This window comes from Leptonychotes weddellii, chromosome 9 (genome assembly GCF_054177405.1).
Source record: "Leptonychotes weddellii isolate Sample4059 chromosome 9, ASM5417740v2, whole genome shotgun sequence".
NCBI lineage: Eukaryota > Metazoa > Chordata > Mammalia > Carnivora > Phocidae > Leptonychotes > Leptonychotes weddellii.
In genome coordinates this window covers 79,121,955-79,139,888 of record NC_138377.1, presented here as the reverse complement: position 1 = coordinate 79,139,888, position 17,934 = coordinate 79,121,955, and the positions used below count along the sequence as shown (strand labels likewise).

At 41.6% G+C, this 17,934-nt stretch overlaps 1 protein-coding gene across 11 annotated transcripts in view; it reads right to left on the bottom strand.

Annotated features, from left to right (window-relative positions):
- Window positions 1–222: 222 nt before the first annotated feature.
- Window positions 223–17,934, bottom strand: part of SEMA6D (semaphorin 6D) — a 54,251-nt gene continuing 36,539 nt past the window's right edge. For 3 of the 11 annotated variants that reach the window (XM_031028948.2, XM_031028955.2, XM_081831043.1), the window contains 18 exons: window positions 14,527–14,689; window positions 14,019–14,130; window positions 13,394–13,454; window positions 13,221–13,283; window positions 13,010–13,111; window positions 12,697–12,787; window positions 12,135–12,254; window positions 11,351–11,439; window positions 10,410–10,627; window positions 10,169–10,300; window positions 9,691–9,846; window positions 9,424–9,597; window positions 8,465–8,605; window positions 8,291–8,368; window positions 7,774–7,874; window positions 7,354–7,410; window positions 5,717–5,884; window positions 223–3,939 (listed from right to left, as the gene is read on the bottom strand). In XM_031028948.2, the coding sequence (XP_030884808.2) occupies window positions 2,651–3,939; window positions 5,717–5,884; window positions 7,354–7,410; window positions 7,774–7,874; window positions 8,291–8,368; window positions 8,465–8,605; window positions 9,424–9,597; window positions 9,691–9,846; window positions 10,169–10,300; window positions 10,410–10,627; window positions 11,351–11,439; window positions 12,135–12,254; window positions 12,697–12,787; window positions 13,010–13,111; window positions 13,221–13,283; window positions 13,394–13,454; window positions 14,019–14,130; window positions 14,527–14,635 (3,261 nt within the window). In that variant the 5' untranslated portion in view covers window positions 14,636–14,689 and the 3' untranslated portion in view covers window positions 223–2,650. The remainder of the gene's footprint in view (window positions 3,940–5,716; window positions 5,885–7,353; window positions 7,411–7,773; window positions 7,875–8,290; window positions 8,369–8,464; window positions 8,606–9,423; window positions 9,598–9,690; window positions 9,847–10,168; window positions 10,301–10,409; window positions 10,628–11,350; window positions 11,440–12,134; window positions 12,255–12,696; window positions 12,788–13,009; window positions 13,112–13,220; window positions 13,284–13,393; window positions 13,455–14,018; window positions 14,131–14,526; window positions 14,690–17,934) is intronic. The other 8 variants (XM_031028978.2, XM_031028982.2, XM_031028987.2 and 5 more) reach the window with 8 other exon arrangements.

Here is a 17,934-nt window from a genome sequence, read left to right as displayed (position 1 = left end):
TCATTTCTCAGTTTCTCAGGGGCTCTGCCTATCAGTATCAGCTTCCCAAGAAGAGATCAGTATCAGCTTCCCCAGAAGAGAACAGTGGCGGAACCATGACCAAGTAGCAAATATTCCAGATAAGAATATTCTGGTACATTTTAAAAGAAACTCTCAGTGGTGCTGATTGACTCTAATAAACATGGTAAGTCATAAACCTCTTCAGTATCAAGAGGCAGGATATAATGATTTGTATATTTTATTTTGACTTTACATGCGGTGTTAAAAACCCAAAGTACATATTATTTACACATCCACAATACAAGTTTACAAGATATCTATACATGTTAAAGTACTCTATAAAACAGTATAGAGCCACTTCACTTTAGGGTTACTTTTTATGCCGTACCATTAAAAAAGATACAATCTGTGTTTACCTTTGCACAAATGGATAAAGCATTTAAAAATTAAATTAACAGGATAGAGACTAGATTTTATGTTAGAAATTTCAACATAAATACCGATAGAACTCACATTACAAACTACAAGGCAGCACAATGTTACAAAATGTTATCCGGGTTCACACAGAGTTACTGTTTCATTTTCCGCACGCTGGGATTAATATTGGTAAGGTGAATTCAAACACGTTTGTTGGCGGTGGACTGAATAGTATTTATCGTTGGTTGGTTTAATTTATTATTAATCTGTAATATTTTAGTTGCAAAGCTGACGTGTTTCAAGAACAGAAGTTCTTCCTAGTTTTTGAGTTTCCAGAGATCTCAGGGAATCACGTTCCTTATAAAACAATATTCTCAAAGGAAAAGAATAACTGTATCAGTATTCTACAATCTGTATAAAAATGCTCTGGTCTTCTGCAACCCATCCTCCCCCAAGTGATACAGATCATCAGTGTTATCACAAGAAATCAGCTGAACTTACTCGTCTAAGTCAGGAGCATTCCTCTGCCTTGGTACTTTCTAGATTAGGTTCAATAAACCATGGTGTGGTGTGCAGCATATTAACTGAAACAGTCATCAGGGTTACACATCATCAACTGTAAGTGGCTTCTGCAAAACTACGAATAAATGACCCTACGGTTCCCGTAGGTGTCACATTACCCGAGAAACCTCATTTGACTTCACATTATCACTGTTTCATCCTTAGGAAAGCAGGAGTGGAATGTTTATCATGGCAAAGGATGTAGTGCCGCTATCTGGGTGGACTGTTGGACAATTAATTGTTCTAGGTTGTTTTCACGATTTTTTAAAAGTCTTTTCAGGTGCTGGTTGAAAAACATTTACAACTGGCACTCTGTAAATGATGTGCTATACTGAAAACACTTGACATATTTTAGTACTTCTATCATTCTCATGAATAAGGCACAAAATGCACAGATTCAGGTAAACTCACATGTAATATTTACAGTATATTGTCATTACCTGCATGACTTAAAAGAAAATTCTCATATAACACAACATAGACAACATGATTGCGCCACTGTTCGGTTTTCAGAGACTCTCTCTGTTAGGCCAATTAGAAATCCTTTCACATCTCCTTCTTTTGTCTTCTGTTTTGTTTTGTTCTTTGATCTTGGGGGTAGGAGGAGTTAAAGGAAGAGAAATTATACTACACAGGAGAAACCAAACAACATCAAAATAAAACCTTATTAGTGTGTCCAAGGTTAAATACAGTGAGTCAGGTTTGGATTCACAGTGGACAGGTAAATTTTACTACTGAATACTGGTTGATAAATCAAGGATACCTCTTAACATCTCTATCTCCTTAAGCTGGCAAGACTGTAATAGAAGTTTTAATGAATAGCAGCACAAAATTACTTAGAACTCTTTACATTCTGGCATTGGGGACCATGTGGGTCAAGTGAATCATTCTGATGGTCAAATCAGCCTTGATTTTATTTGTTTCTGTTCTCAAAGCTGAACCCAATGGACTGCTGTGGGAAGAAGTTATTGTCTCTTGTTCAGTCATGCTCAATGTAAACAAGTCCATAGCACAAAAAGATGCAATGGGCACCAAAACAAATCCTAGTGGGTAGAGAACACACACACACTCACACACACATATGCACAAACGCACGCACACACACGCACACGCACCACAGTTCATTGGTGGCATGAAAAAAATGCCACACTTGAAAAAAATGCTACAGTTTGGGTCAAAGACTGAATTTTTAGCAAATCGTTTGGTAATCTACAAGTTCGTTTCTTTGAGACATTACCATTGTTTTTTGACATTTGTGCAAGAGGCAAGGTGAATGCATACAATTAAAATGTTCACATTTAATGGGAAGACCACACACAATGGTAGTCTAAGTTGAACCCATTTTCAAGTATTTGCTCACAGATTCTTCTGAGTACTGTATCGGCTCTCTCTACTGGTGGGGTAGCCCCTGGGAGCTACACATCTCTTTAGCTTCAAACAAAAGAAATGGAATGACCAGCACCTTCCTTTGTTTTCGGGCAAGTACAGAGAAGCTTTGCTGTTGTAGCTACATGTGGCAAGTTCTGATGTTGCCAAAGTTAGAAAGAGTTTCTTTGGCCACTTGGTTCTCTTCAAATACAAGGGAGTCTCTTATCTTAAGGTACCCTTACAACATCATCCTCTCAACAACATGGACAGGATAAAGCCACACGGAGAATAGCACACTTGAGGCCTAGTAAGTGTATTTGTTCAGTGGTCTGACAGACGTGGTTTGAGGAACAAATGAAGGCTTTGGTGGCACATCAGGTTTTAAGGACGGTGTCCTCTTTAGTCCCGTCCTAGGAAGGGTGCCATTACTTATACAGCTGCTCTGTCTGGAGAGGGAAGGCTGCAGATGAACACTCACTGGCGTGCCCTGAATATAGTCCACCTTAGCCCCAGTGGGGGTGGGCATGTACCCTCCACGGTTCATACTAGGCTGTCTAGACAACAAAACACCATTTGGTGAGTTTAAGTTTTTAGGCATTGCAGATATAGAGTGCCTCTGCGAGGAATTTTTGTGATAACCCCTTTGTCTTTCCAGAGACGTCATTGGGACTCCAGGAGTGGTGGGAACGTCCACTCGCTTGGTTGGGCTGTTTCTGGGGAGAGTTGAAGGAGGAGAGTATAGTGATGCCTCCCGGTTAGGGACCTTGGGTGGGACCTCAGACATAGGTCCCACAGGATCCAGCATTAGGGTCTGGTGGGCCATCTGGATATCTCCCATGATGGCTTTGGGGTTGCTGTTTGGGTCACTTAGATGCTTCAGGAGATCATTGAGGGTATTTCTGGAATCCACAGAACGCCGGTGATCTCTTTTACTGGATGACTTGGTAAGTGGGTGGTCAATGTTTTGAAGCTTCTTTTCAGCTCTGTGAGCATTGGAGTTTGAGAAAGACGTGTTGTAGTCATGAGTAGCATTAGGAAGAACAATGGCACTGGGGATATGCCCGTGACTTAATGGGGAATGGGGTGGTGGACTAGAAGGGAAAAACTGTGGGGTTTCTTTCCTTGAAGCCCCATGGCCATGGGCCTTGTCTGAGTGGCTCTTCATGGCCTGCAAGGTCTTCTGGTGAAGCACAGGTGTAGACTCAGGCGTGGGGAGAGCAGCCAGTTCGGGAGGTTGGCCCCGATGGTCCATCACCATGGATTTAGTATCTCCGCTGGGAGGCAACTCTTTCCGACTGGTCAGCAGGTTACTGTACAATTTGGGAGAATCGATATTCTGTTGATATTCCTTGACCGGGCTGTCAAAGAGACCATTCAGTTTGGCAAAACTTCCACTGGAGTCTGTGCACGACTGGGCAGATTCTGCATCTTTATGAATCTTTCTGTTTTTCCGAACAAACAGGTCACGATAGCAGTATACTGCCACCCCTGCAATGAACGCACCCAAAACAAAAGCGGCAAAGACACAGGTGATGAGGACGTTCATGTGGACCATCTGGTTGGACTCTCCCGACTGGACCTCCCATCGCACACCTGCAACAGACACGCAGAAACAGAGTCTGAGTGAGCTGCTTCTTTCCAACGATATGAGCCAGCAAATGGCTTCCATTGAGCCAATACTACCTTCTCATGGTCCATATGCTTAGCCTGGAGGGTCAGGGAGACTCTCAAATTCTCATCTATATATTTTTCTTGAGTCATGATCGGATCCCCAGAGACATACACGATTGCTGCAAATGCCAGGATAACTCTGATCTCCCACTGATCCGTATGCATGTGTGTTTTTCCCCAAAATCCCTTCTAAGTAGTTGTTATCTAACATTCAAAATTTTAAGAGTTTGGGGGTCTAAAAATTAGGGTTAGAAAGTACGTATTTTCTAAATGGCCAATTTAGAAATGCTTCGAAGTGTTTTGTCTCATGATTTTCTCCTAATTCGTAAGTCAGGATTACTGGGCAACTGCTGGAATTAGGAAAATGTATGGGTTGGCATAAATGTACATTATGCTAAAATAAGTATGCTAAAATAACTATGCTATCTTAACTAGAAAAGACACACAACTGGTTCACAAACAAAAAGCGCCTGCTTGGTCGTTGCTAGCTACAAATACGGACTTCCATGTTTGCTTCGATCTTTTTTTTTCATTCCATCTTGGAGTGAATTACTCTTGAATTGCTTGCTATGAAAGAAATCCAGAGAGTCTAGAGAAGTATAATATGTAGTAGTTAAGTAATATTATCCAACTGTCTTGAGATATTTAAGAAATATTTAAGTTAGACTAGAAGAAGAGTGGATTAGTTTGTAATTGTTGGGATTTTTAATGCAACCACAGACATCTAACAGTCAATCAAAGAAATGTTAGTTCAAGAGGTATCCAAGTCTGTTACATGCTGTAAGCACTGCTATCCCAGGATAAGGTTAAATCAGAGTAATTTTGAAGATTCTGTTGCTTTAGGTTAGTACTAAGGCCTTTGAACATTAGTTGCTTTTAATCAATGTTCGGGATTATGGAATTCAGCGGCACTCGGAAAGACAAAGAAAGAAAGGTAGAAGGAAATGATACTACTGAAGGAAACAAAACAGAAAGAATGATTATAAAACTTTTTACAATGAAAACGTGTAAAACCCAAATCAACAGACGTAAATCATAAATGACAATGTACTGGCATAAAAACTGATTGGAAACCTGATACCGTAGTTTGCTAAGCACCAAAGAAGAGATTTTTTTTTTTTTTTCCCGGAGTAATATGTCTACTAAGCTAGCTCACCAGGCAGCTGTTTTATAACTGCTTCTATTAAGGCTGAAAGTGATAGTTATGGACAAGTGCTCTGTTATGTTTTATTGCTTGTGACATTCAAGCAACTCACTAGCACCTTGCATATCCTTTTCATATTGCATATGGAATCGAAGCTAAACAGAAGGCTGGGAAAGGCTATTAGACGAAACATCTGATACCAGGATATTTGCAATTAATGAGTTTGGTGTTTTGATGTTGTTGGGGTGGTCCTGGAAATTCTCTGACACTGAGCAGCCTCTCAGCGTCTTCAGGCAGAAACCAACACAGACTAGATTGTCTGAGGGGCCATCTTCTCAACCCTTTCTTTCACGGCTTTCCACCTCTTTGGTCTGTGAAGGGACGCACTCCATACAAGCACAGAAACCGGAGTGAGGGCAGCCAGGGGAGGTGGCGTGAATAACAGCAGAGCTGTGTCAGTCCACGCCCGGGAAACCCTACATCCACCAGCTTCTCAGAGATATCAGGAATCAGGTTTCCACTCAGCAAGAGATGAGTTCCCTGGTGAGGCCTTACCCTTTGGGATACCTGATAAAGGATCAGTAAAATCAGAAGTGTTTGGGTCATCTTGAACTACAAATTTCCGGGAGCTCGTCAGTTTAGGTCTCCAGGTATCAATCACTTTAGGTGTAATTTCTGGGATACTTGCCATTGTGGTAACAGATGATGAAGATACCTCCATGTCTGTGGTGGCAAACAGATTTTTATTAACGCGGGTAGTGCTGATAGATTTCTCTGATCTGTTGCATTTTTAAGTAAAGTTTCAATCAATTTTATGAGAAAGCCTGTTCTAGGATTTCATTAAAAAAACACATTCAAAGAGACTATACGAAACCTCTTCCTTGCAAGGGAAAAAGAAAAACTAAAAATTAACCATAAAGACAAATTAAGTGGATTTCAAAACTAGAGACACTGAAAACGCTCCTACCGAAGCCCCTATGTGATGAATGACCCTCGTGGAAAAGGTAATACAAATCCCAAAGATGAACTGCTACTTTCTCGTCTTTTTGTGAGATGGGATCAGTTCATTTCTTTTTGTGTCTATGTCTAAAAGCATTGTCCTGGACGGCTGGAGACGGTGGATCCTTCACTGGGGAACCTACAGGGTAACTTCGTCAGGAAACACCTGCGTGAACACTTGACTTCTGACCCACTGGAGCAGGTTGTTGTGTGTCTACCACGGACCTCCCGTCCGTCTGTGCAGTGAGGCCTCCCACCATCCGCGGTAAAGCACCGAAGCAGGGAGGAACCTCACCTGGGCTTTTCAACATGCTCAGGGAATTTCTTCCAAAGAATTAGCAACAACTCATGCAAAAGAAATGGCATTTATAAACTGAATAAGGATGCGCTGATACATAAGATCTGGCATCCTTTTCTCCCTTTTGAGGAATGAAACTGCTGTGAGCTTTAGAAGCAGCAGGAGGACCGGAAGGAACTGAACCTCTTAGCACGTGTGTTACTGATTTCCACAAAGTAGATTTTCCCTCAGAATGTAAGCATACGGTTTTAGGTTAAAATTCTGGAGACCCCCGTTCAGACTGGTGCAATGGTCGCAGATGAAGACTCCAAAACAGATATAGACAGACGGGCACGGAGAGCCCACTGAACACCTTCATACATCAGATACCAGCTTCATTCAACGGGAGCCTTCTGCACACCACTGAGACCACAACATTCAAAGATTCCCGGGCTCACTGCAAACCATTCAAAAAAAGATGTCTAAAATGTATAAATACACATTTTGGGGAAATGTGTATTTGTTTACTAGGCCTTAGGAGAGGTGAGGAGAGAAGGGGGAAACAATGAAATTCTGCCATCCATTCAGTATAGATGGCCAGAGGGAGCATCCACAATGCACAGGGGTGAGAGAGAAGAAAAGCTTGGGTGGGCGGGCGTGCAGCTGGAATGCAGTCTACGTGAATCCATTTGATTTTTCTTAAGGGATGTGCCTTGGTCAATGATGAACTGTTAACATGCTACACAGGGGTGGAGTGCTGAGTAAGAAAAAGTCTTTCAGTACCATCGGTGATTATGAGTCAAAGCAGAAACATGAAAGGCTGCCAAACTGCGCAAAAGAAGGGGAGAAGGGGCTGAAAATGCTGAACTGAAGGAAAGAAAAGGTTGTTAATTCAAAAAAATTAAAAAAAACTAACCAGATGTTGGACCGCCAAATATTTTGTAATCTGGTGTAGTTGAAGTAGGCAAAATTTCTAAAAGAATTAAAGGAACAAGTAATCAGTAAAAAGTAACCAAAAGAAAGCAAAATTTATGAATTCCAATTAACTAAAAAAGTCAAAAGAAAAGACTATAAATTAAAAGATTAACCTACTGGTTAGACTACCTTTCTCTAGATTTTCTACAAAATTGTAAACGGTGAAGGAAAAAAAAAAAAAAAAAAGTAAGATTCTTCTCTAACGCATCCCCATGACCAAACAGCTCAGCTTTTGCGAAGTTTAAGTTAAATGCTAGGTGGTATGTGTCCTGAGCCATTAAAAGGCTGATTGTAAAATAATGTTCACGTGCAAATGTGGTCAAAAAGAACTGCCAGAAGGAGAAGGAAGATCCGGGCTTACCATGGCAGTCCCCTAGGTGGGCCGTGTTGCCGTATTCTGTGTCTTGTTCGTATCCTCCAGCGCTGTGGTTATGGAAAGCAAAGAAGTCTTCGGTTAACAGCCTTCATAGGGACACAAGTGACAACCAGAGCAGAACCAAGAACACAGACCGATTAGTAAGAATGGGCGGAGAGAAAAAAATGGACATTTCAACACAGCTTGCTAAAACGAGTATTTCTTCTTTCAACATCTGGCCACTAGAATGTTTAAGAGAGGAGAGAGAATTGTTTGTTCTCTCCATCCATTTCCCTCAGGTATTATCCTGTCTACAATCTCCCTTCCTTATTACAGCCCCAGATCTGATCTTTTCTTTTCTCTTTTCTTTTTTACTTCTCCCATATCAAAAAAAGAAAAGAGAGGAAGAAAAGAACAAAAGTAGTATTACTGGAATTTTTCTTAAATGTCTAGCTTTAGAGACCCCAGAGAAGACAGAGGCAGCTCTCCGAAGATCCTGGCTAATGTGACAGAGCATACTTACAGCATCCCTGGGGTCACTCTGCCACAGGTGCCCTGGCTTAACCAGCCACAGTACGGGTCCCGAGATGCAACACAAGACCTGTATAAAAACCAAACAGAATGGAACTTGGATTTTCTCATCATCAAAGGTCACGACGCTGCAAGACCCATGGTAAGGAAAGAAACATCAGCTTACTTTTTACAGGATCCATAACGCTCACAGCGACTGAGGGGGAGGCGAATAACGCAGCTGGAGAATGCCACGTACACAGCGTGATGGTCTTTATCCAACTGTAATGAGATGACCTTTCTGTCCTCCTCATTCTCAGCATTACACCTGTATTTGGGGATACATTTGAAGCCCTATGTTTAGGAAGTCGAAAGCTACACGAAATATGCAAGGCAAGTGGGGTTTGGCTTTGCAATTACTAAGAGCTGGGAGATCCTGAGGGATATTCTCAGTAGCAAACCAGTTAAGTACATAGTTTGGGAAGTAATAATTCTGTTTGATCTTCTGCTACTCTGCAGAATTGGTTAAACTTCAGGTTGGACAAAGAGTTGTTTTTTGGTTTTTTTTTTTTTAAGATTGCTTTCTTGTTCTGGTGACGGAAGGGAACTGTGTTTGTGAAGACCACTTTAGACCAAAGGGAAAGAAAAAGGCCAGGGTTTCAATGCACTTAAATCTTGCTGGGCTAGATGTTTCTGATCTCTTTTTAGTCTCCTTTGCTCCATTTCTCTCACCTACTTGTTGTTTGTTTTAATGGTCCAGTTATCTTTTGTATCAGTGGTTGGAAGACTTGTATTGTGAGCGTGCGCATGTGCATACTTGCAACCAACTGTCTGCTGCAGGCAGCGGCCGAAAATAAACCTGCGGGGCATCAGGGGTGGCTACTAACACGTTATCACTGCCCATAGGTGGAATAAATGAGGGCTGAATTATTTTTAAACTAATCCACTGCCCACCATCCTAGCCCTAGTGGACTCAGGAAAAACAACAAACTCAGGATTTATTTCACTAAGGAAAGACAAAACAAAACCAAACACTAATATGCCCAACCACTGCTAATTTCTGGGGCGCAAAGGAAATTACTAGATGAAATACACGCCGGAAAGTTTCGAGCCGTGCTGAAAAGCCTTCTCGTAAAATACACCTACTTTGCATGGTTGTATGCTTCAATCTCTTCCAGCAATACACTGTCATTCAAAGAGAAAGGACTGGTCTTTGCCAAAACTTTAAGCACCACGCCAGCTTCAGAGCCAACAAAGATGACCGTGTAGTTCTGGTGGGGCCCAGCAGTGTGGTCGACGGCGATGGCCGTCAGTCTGTACCTGCCAGAGGAGGTAGGCCAAGTCAGAGGGGGGGGGGGACCAATGGGAAGAGAAGGTGTTAGAGGGGAGGGGCTGCTGTTCCAGCGGTATTACCTGATCCGGGTCTTTGTGAACCAGGGCTCGTCGGCAATGGGTGGGACGGCAGAGTCCATTAGCGGGTGGGATTTGATGAACGACAACGTTTCATCAGGGAAATCGATGGAGGTTTTATAAGCTTCGGCAAGGCCATGCTTTGCACAACAGCCAGGCCTGAAAGGAAAACAGTGTGTTTTTCCCCCTCACAAACTGTATCTAAGGGAGAAGTGTCCACTCTGAAAGAAGAGGCTGAGAAAGAAAGGAGAATGGGCAAAACCAGAGGAGTAGCGCTCTCTCCCTGCGCTCAGAAGGCTCTCTGCATTCACCCCCGCGGGGCTCAGTGGACTGGCTCTGTCTGCAGTGCCCCCTCCCCCCCCCCGGGGACCCCCTTCCTGGCACGGGAGGTTGGTCCCCCTGCTCTCTGAGGATGGATGCTTCCAGTGACCAGAGGGTTTTGTTAAAGACAAAAACCACTTTCTGTCTTTTTTTTCTTTACCTTGGCTTCGGTACTTTGTCTTCGGGGACTGCTGTCCACACAGAATCTGGGGTTTTCTGTTCTTTAAACCGTCCTTTGAATACTTTTTCAATGTCATCCATGCTAAATGCACACACTGCAGACCCAGGAATGCTGCAAAGGGGGACAGCATCAGGGAAAGCATCCAACAACAGGAGGCCCACTCCTGGGTCCCAGAAGCATGCACAGAACAGCTTGAGAAGTGCCAGGGCTCGGTTCTCACCTGTTGAGCTGTGTGGTGAACACCCCGACCACAGTGGGGATGCCATTGATTTGTATGATGTCTGTAATAGACTGCAGAACATCAAAGTAGAAAAACGAATCTCCGGGGACAGAGCAGTTAAGCCGAGCCTTCAGAAATGAAGTCCAGTGTTTCTCCAGGACCCGCTGGGAGCCACCCATGTCATTTTTACAGATGCGGGCCACACGGGAATACACAGCCTGCCCAGGGGACGAGAGCAAAGCCACAGGGTTATGCGCAGGGAGGGGGAACGGAAAGGAAAAGTTGCTATTTAAGGGAGGGACACAAAAGTGCTAAAGATACGTCTGGCTCGAAAGAATCTAGCAATCTTCTCTCTAGGGATTTGTCCGGTAAGAAGATTTACCTGGGAGAAAAGAGGGCCATTTTCCTGTTCTGCCAAACGAGCTCCCCAAGAAGTAAGCTGTCGATCTGGCTGGGGGAATGCAAACCATCCCCACACTTGGTCTCCCACTTGGTCTCTTATATCGCTAATGAAATGTGCCATCCTTAAACTTGGCAAAACGAGGCTGCGATGCTTCAAAATTATACGGGCTTTTACTGAAGCCCTCAAAATTGAATAGGGGCCTCTACTTTCCATACTGCCTTTTGATGCTGAGGGAAAACAAACGATCAACAGATTTCTAAAGCGTTAAAGAAGTATCCATAGCTCAAGGGTGCCTGTAGAACACTCTCGGCGGTGACAGAACAAACGAAACCATCTCAAGGCCTAAGGTTGCTATTCTCACGCTGGCCATTGTTCAGGTGTTTTCCAGCAATTATTCTCATGATAAGCAATTCACTTCTCTGCACTTGGCCCTAAATGCACTGAGTGCTGGAAACCACGCAAACAGCATAACTCTACCAAAGCGGGCTCAATTCCATGCAGTACAAGTCCAGGATACAAGTCAAGTGCATATACTTGCCTTGCCTAAATTATTATGTTCCACAGCAATTTCTCGAAAGAAGAAATAGACAAAGTTTCCATATTCTATGGCATGAAGAAAATGTGGCTCTGAAAGAGAAATCGAAAACAAACTGGTTCCTAAAGGATAGTTCAATTAGCCCAAGACCCCGGCTGCTCGGCATGACTGACAGACGACACATAGCTACACACAAACTAGTGAGAACCCCAATATGCCAACGCACTCAAGGAGTCCCAGTATGGGTGTGTTGAAGCTTCAAGGAACCTACTGTCTTTCATGTCAGCTAATGGACTGTAAAAAGCCTATGGGAACTGAACTACAGCAAAGGTCTTTGTTTCAACAGATTTATTCATTAACCTATTTAACTAGGGAAGAAAACTTCTTACATGGAGAATGAAAAATCTTGGTATCTAGACTCCAAAGAACAAAGTGGCTCTGCGGAGATGAACTAATTGATAATCAGTGCTAACTCTGGAGGATAGGTAGATGGGAGTGGACAAGGAACATTATGTGTATTCAGAGGTAGGCAAATTGGCACAGAGAAATGAGCTCTTTCTTTTTTGAGGTCAACTGGGATATAACCGTAGATGAATCTACTTTCTTGACATGGCAACTTATTTCCTCTTTCCTTGTCAATGCTCCCGCTTACAACCAAAGCAACTTGTACTTGCTCTAAATAAATAACATAAAGTCATGCACTGAGCCTCCTGATGCCATGGCTCCTGGTCCCATTTGGCCATCCCACTACCCTTGGCAATCCCACAACGCTGCTTTTCAAGGGTACCTTTTATCCATTTGGAATCATATTTTATTGTACGAAGGGCAGATCCATCACCCATGCTTCGATAAATAACAGCATCGCTGGCCAAGAAGTCAGCCACTGTGGCAGAATACAGCTTCCCATCTGAAACCAGAATTATAACTTGGGTAAAATAACCATAATTATCCTGTAGTGTGTTATCCTATGTAGTATGTTATACGTTTTGGAGTGCTTTCACCTGTTATCCCTATATATACAAATCGACCTAGACCTGATGCTCATAATCAACCTGTGACAGGTTGCCCCCTGGTATCACTTCATTTTACAGATTAAGGATCTAAGTATCAAAAAGCTAAGCCACTTATTCAGGGTCATTGACCTAGTTAACAACAGAGCCCAGTGTCAGAATACTTGTAATATGCTCACTTTTAAATCCTCTTTTTTGGAAATTTTTTTCCTAGCTCCTAGACTGTGAAACACCTATAACAAGGTAGCTACCCCACTTATGAGCTTTTTTCTTCCTTTAAATTCCCTTTTACCTTCAATGTCATTAATCATTTATATTCATTACACTAAAGGATCTTACCAGCAAAAAGGGCAACATTGGTTTGTCTGGCATCAAATGGGCATCTTGCCAGGCCACTAATTTCCTCCCCGTCATACTCTAAGGTATTCAACTATAAAAGAAAAATAAATAGCTGGTGTCACATCTGTTCAATGTACCTGTTTGAAGGCAATACTGCTTTATTTGCACCGAAATTCTATTTGAAGAATTTTGTCTTTATTCTTCCATAGCATTAGAGATAAATGGGTTATAGCAGAAAGGATTCAACTCTAACAGCATGACAGCGAAGAAAGAAAAGTTGATAAAAAAAGCACACCATATGAAATATACTCACCCTATAGTATCTACACATGGGATTAAATGCATTGGTACCACATACAAAAACCATCTCATCGTTTCTTGGAACAAATACTTTAATAAAGTTGTGGCATTCATCCTAAAGAAAGTAATAATTAAATTACTATTAGACATTCCATATGCTGACATTGTTGGGTGAAGCCCACATAAAGACTAACTCTGGCAGATAACTCGTCTGTTTTACTTACTTTATGTTTGCCTTTCATAGCACAGTTTTCTCGGTCCTGTTGTCTTGACCGCCATGTCAGTTTCTGTATTAACCAAGCAAAACCAAAGTTCGGTATTTTAAGTGAAACTTTTTGGACGGGAGGGAGACATTATCCAAGTTCTGAGGGAATGCAAATAAATTTCACTTGCTCACCTTGCTCGGTATTACTTCTGTTTTGGGGATTTCATTCAAGTTTACTGTATAAACTTGATCCCTGTTGGAAACAAGGCAGTAAGTCATATCATGTGAATGCATAAAAGTGTTAAGCTGCTTCTTCTTATTTTATTTTTTACAGATCTGCCTTTATTGTATTTTGGAGATCATTTGGATTTTCTCTGTCTCCAACAAAGTCAACAAAGAGTACTTTTTCATTAGTGAGATGCTTTTATATATCACTGTGGTTAGGGAGCAAAGAAAGCTCTTCTCTTCAGGCATAGGTCAAACGGCTACTTGATATTAGCATAGACATACTTCTAATATTTGCTTGAATAATTCCAAGTTAAAAAAGAATAAAGAAAGATTTTTTTTCCCCCTGCTGCTTTAGGAATAAAGAATGGTGTATGATTGCTTGATGGCAGTAATAAAATAGCACTGCTGAAGGCTTTAGCTCTGTATTTGTTCCTGGTAACAAAACACAGACTCTTCTCAGTGATTATTTTTGGCTACTTGCAATTTTTGATCACAATCACATATTAGTTTTTCATGAACTAGACACATTAATGCAAGCACCACAAGAGAAAAGAATTTTAATCTAATAAACCAACGAGAGGAAAATTACCTGCCAGCAATATAAAGTGTGTCTCGAATTTTCAACATCAGCTGAAAGTCCAGCCTGTGCTGGGATTCATTGCCTGAAGGGCGTCCTCTAAAAACCGGATATTGCTTTGAATCTGCAAGTAAAAATGGGCTAAACTATCAGTCAGGATTATGGAGCTGAAGAATCAATATACAGCATTGATTAGCTGTATATACTAGTTGTAGAAGGGTTTTAACTAAATTCCTCTCTTAAGGTCTTGAATACAAATGAATAAAAGATGGTGAATGTTAGCAAATGGTCTTTTTCTTTTAACAGAAAATATATAACCTATATATGGGTTGCTTTAGAAAAGCAACCAACAAAGCTGTCCCATTTTCTCCAAACACTAAGAAAGGGCTCTGGATCAATTAATATGCAAAAACAGTTTTGAGACATATAAAACTCTCTTTCTAAAAACAAATACACGTAGAGGATCAAAACCAAGAAAGCTCCCTTCTCAGAAAAGAAGAATGCTCTTTAGATTACTTACAGTGATAATCAACTGTATTGAGGGGTTCATCATCTTCAGGAAAGCTGACTGCCCTCAGCTGGGAAATCATCAGGAGCAGCATGTAGGCACAAAGCAGGAAGAACCTCATGGTGGGCCAAGATGAAGTCAGAGCAGCCCCTCCTCAGAAATCCCACTTAGCTACCTGGAAAACAGAAACAATTTGGAAAGATCTCTATGCTGTGATGAAACTTTCTCATTTGTAATCAGTTCAATTTTCACCACAAGCTCTCTCCGGTGCCCCCCTCCCACCAGGAACCCTGGCAGCGGTGGGTGAGGTATCTCTGAAAACACAGGCCAAAGATGGCAACATGCCAGCTCTGATTAAAGCATCTGGTGAGTATATGGAAGTTTTAGGCACATTTGCAGGAGTTTTTGAGGTAACTATGTATGTCATCACAGCAAGATCACCAGAACCACAAACAGAAATGCTGGCTGCTGACTTGGCAAGAAGATGGGCTAAGTTGGGATTAGAATTTTAATTAAACTCCAATCTGCTTCCCTTCCCCCAGCCTGAAATACATCCAGTACAGCTTGTCTCTGCACACCCCACCCCCCCATGAAAAGCCCAAGCTGTCTCACAAATATCCAGGGAGCTGATGGTCCTGTCGCCCCTCATCAGACCCTTGCTAAAGGCGTTGCCAAATTCCCAGCATTACTCAAGCCTTAGCCCTAAATTCTTAAGTAGAACAGTTCCCTTAGCTTACTAAGACCAACATGGAAGCAAGGACATGAATGACATTGAATCAGGGTGAAAGAGAATGAAAAGAAATGAAATGATTTCACGATCTACCAATTAAGCAGGACAGGATGGAAGCAGCACAGCTGACACCAGACCACTGGGGAAGTCTACCTTTTTACATAAAACCATTTGGACACAAACCAATACCCTAAGTATGCCTGGCCTCTTAGCTTTATTGAACTTTAGAACCATAGGGAGCCTTAGGGACCATCTAGTCCAACCCCCTCATTTTTCAGATGAGAAAACCATGGGCTAGAAAAATTAAGGGACTCACTGAATTTCAGGGAGCTATTTAGAGCATGATCAGGGTACAGACTCACATCACCTGAGTCTCCATCCGGGCTCTTTTCATTAAATTAAATGACGAAATGAAGTGACTGTTTTTTTTTTTTTTCCTTCAAAAATATAGCATTACAAAAAATCTCTTTGGACTAATGAATATATTCATTATCTTTATTGACATGATGCTTCACAGGTGCATGCATATGTTAGATTTTCTCAAATTGTACATTTACAATGTGCAATATATTTTATGTCAGCATCTCAACATTAGTTGAGCATAATATTAAGCATTAGTTGCACATTACCCGTCAAAAAATTTAAAAAATCTTTAGCTGTTATTAATTTATTAAACAAGAAAATTAGGGCTCTGCTGGGCCAACGGGATGGCTTTTTTGAAACTGTAAATGCTCTACTTTGCAACAATACTACCGCGTCCTCGGCCATAATTATCCCTCACAGCTACTATACTGAACGGTAGAGTAGTTAGCTTTATCTACAGTCTCATCTACCTAAGAACTTTAGGAGAGATCATGAGAATCACTTCAAATTCTGGGTGAGTCCAACTACTCAACTGGGTACTTACTGTGCCTCTTTTATCTTCTTAATGCCAAACACACAGATGCACAGGTATGTAAGCTATGCAATGCTCTCAATGTTTGTCTTTCTAACTAAAGTAGAAACCGAGTATACGTGAATTTTAGAATCCTAGTTTTGCAAAAGAGAGAACAATCTTGCAATACATTTTTTCTTGATGGAGGATTAATTCAGCAGTAAGTTAACCCATCGGAAATGCTCTGCAAAAAGCATGGTGGAGTGGGACCCGTGGCAGCATCATTTTGTACTCAAGTCAAAAAAGTGTGGTTGTTGGCAGTAGTCTGACTTGGGCTTGGTTGGAACTCCACAATTACTAGCTGACTGACCTGAGGAAGCTTCTTCTGTCTCTCTGAGTGTTCATTTATTTATTTATAACATGGGAATAATACCACCTTCCACTGGGTGAAAAGGAAGTAAGTGTCTGGCTCCTATAAATTCTGAGCAAAGTTAGATCTCCTCACTCATTCCCTACTGAACACCATGCACATGACCTTGACCGAAGAATCCGGGCAGAGTCTGGGAAAAAGATGTCCTAAAATGTTAAAGCTATTTGGCCATTTTTTCCCCACAGAGAGTTATTTTAAAATACAAAAGGATTATCTTTAGAATAATTTTCACAACTTGAGCCTATTTATTAAACCTGGAAAAGAAGGTAAAAAATAATCACTGTCAATCTGACCATCCTAACACAACAACTGTAATGATTTGGTTCTAGTCTTCCTGTCACATGCACATATTTTCAATGATGACAAGGTGACCTCTTTTAATGTACGACTTCTCCTAACGCAGAGTCTTCCTGTCTCACTTTTCCATCGTGCTTCCATGTTTCGCCATTTATACAGACCCTGGAAAGTTGAAGTAGTATAAACACGTGAAATGTTGCCATAAGAACAACATGCTGCTATGACATCAATCCCAAACTTCATCCTCTGGATGGAAAGTCACTGGGTGTTTCTCCTGGAGTGTCAGGGGAAAAAATCAGGAGCACCCATCAATCCTAAAGAAACTTAGAAATATCTGTGTGAAAACAAGAGGCAGACGGTTCTGTGAATCTTTCTCCACCATGACAGATAACTGAATGGTTCACATCATGTGGGCAGAACCTTGATGTCCCAGACAGCAGGACAGGGAGGGGCCCTCACCAGGAAAGGTGTCTCTCGCATCTGTGATTCCAGCATTGAGGCTGAGGATGAAATCACTGCTGACTCACTGGCAAGCACCAAGTTGCCGGCTGAGCTATCATTTCCTATAACTCACTCAACTCATCTGACACTGCAGAAAGCAATTTCTCCTCATACCCTACCCCCACCTATCTCATCCTCTAAAAATAAAGCCCCACCACTAATTGCTTCCTGTCCCTGCATAAAGCTTTATTTTAAAAAATTACTTTCAGATTTGCCATAGAAATTATAAATGGAAGTATTTAATGTAAAATATATATCAAAGTAAGACTGAGTTGGGAAGGGGAGGATCTAGAAATACCTGCGAGAAATGAACCAGGGAGATTTATTTTGCATATAAACTCCTCAGACTATCTGGCTTTTACCTTATTTAAATTCTCAGCCCCGAATTCTGGGGCTCAGGAAAATAGTGAGACTACTTATGCTGAAGGAGAACAAGTCAAGAGGTAGGGCAAAATGTTGGAAAAATATAGACCTTGGGGTTTGAAAAGTCTGGTTCAAACTTGCTTGTGCCATTTACTTCCTGGCTCTGGGATCTTGTTTAAGACTAACCTCTTGAAGCCTCAGTTTCCTTAAGCGTAAATTAGGAAA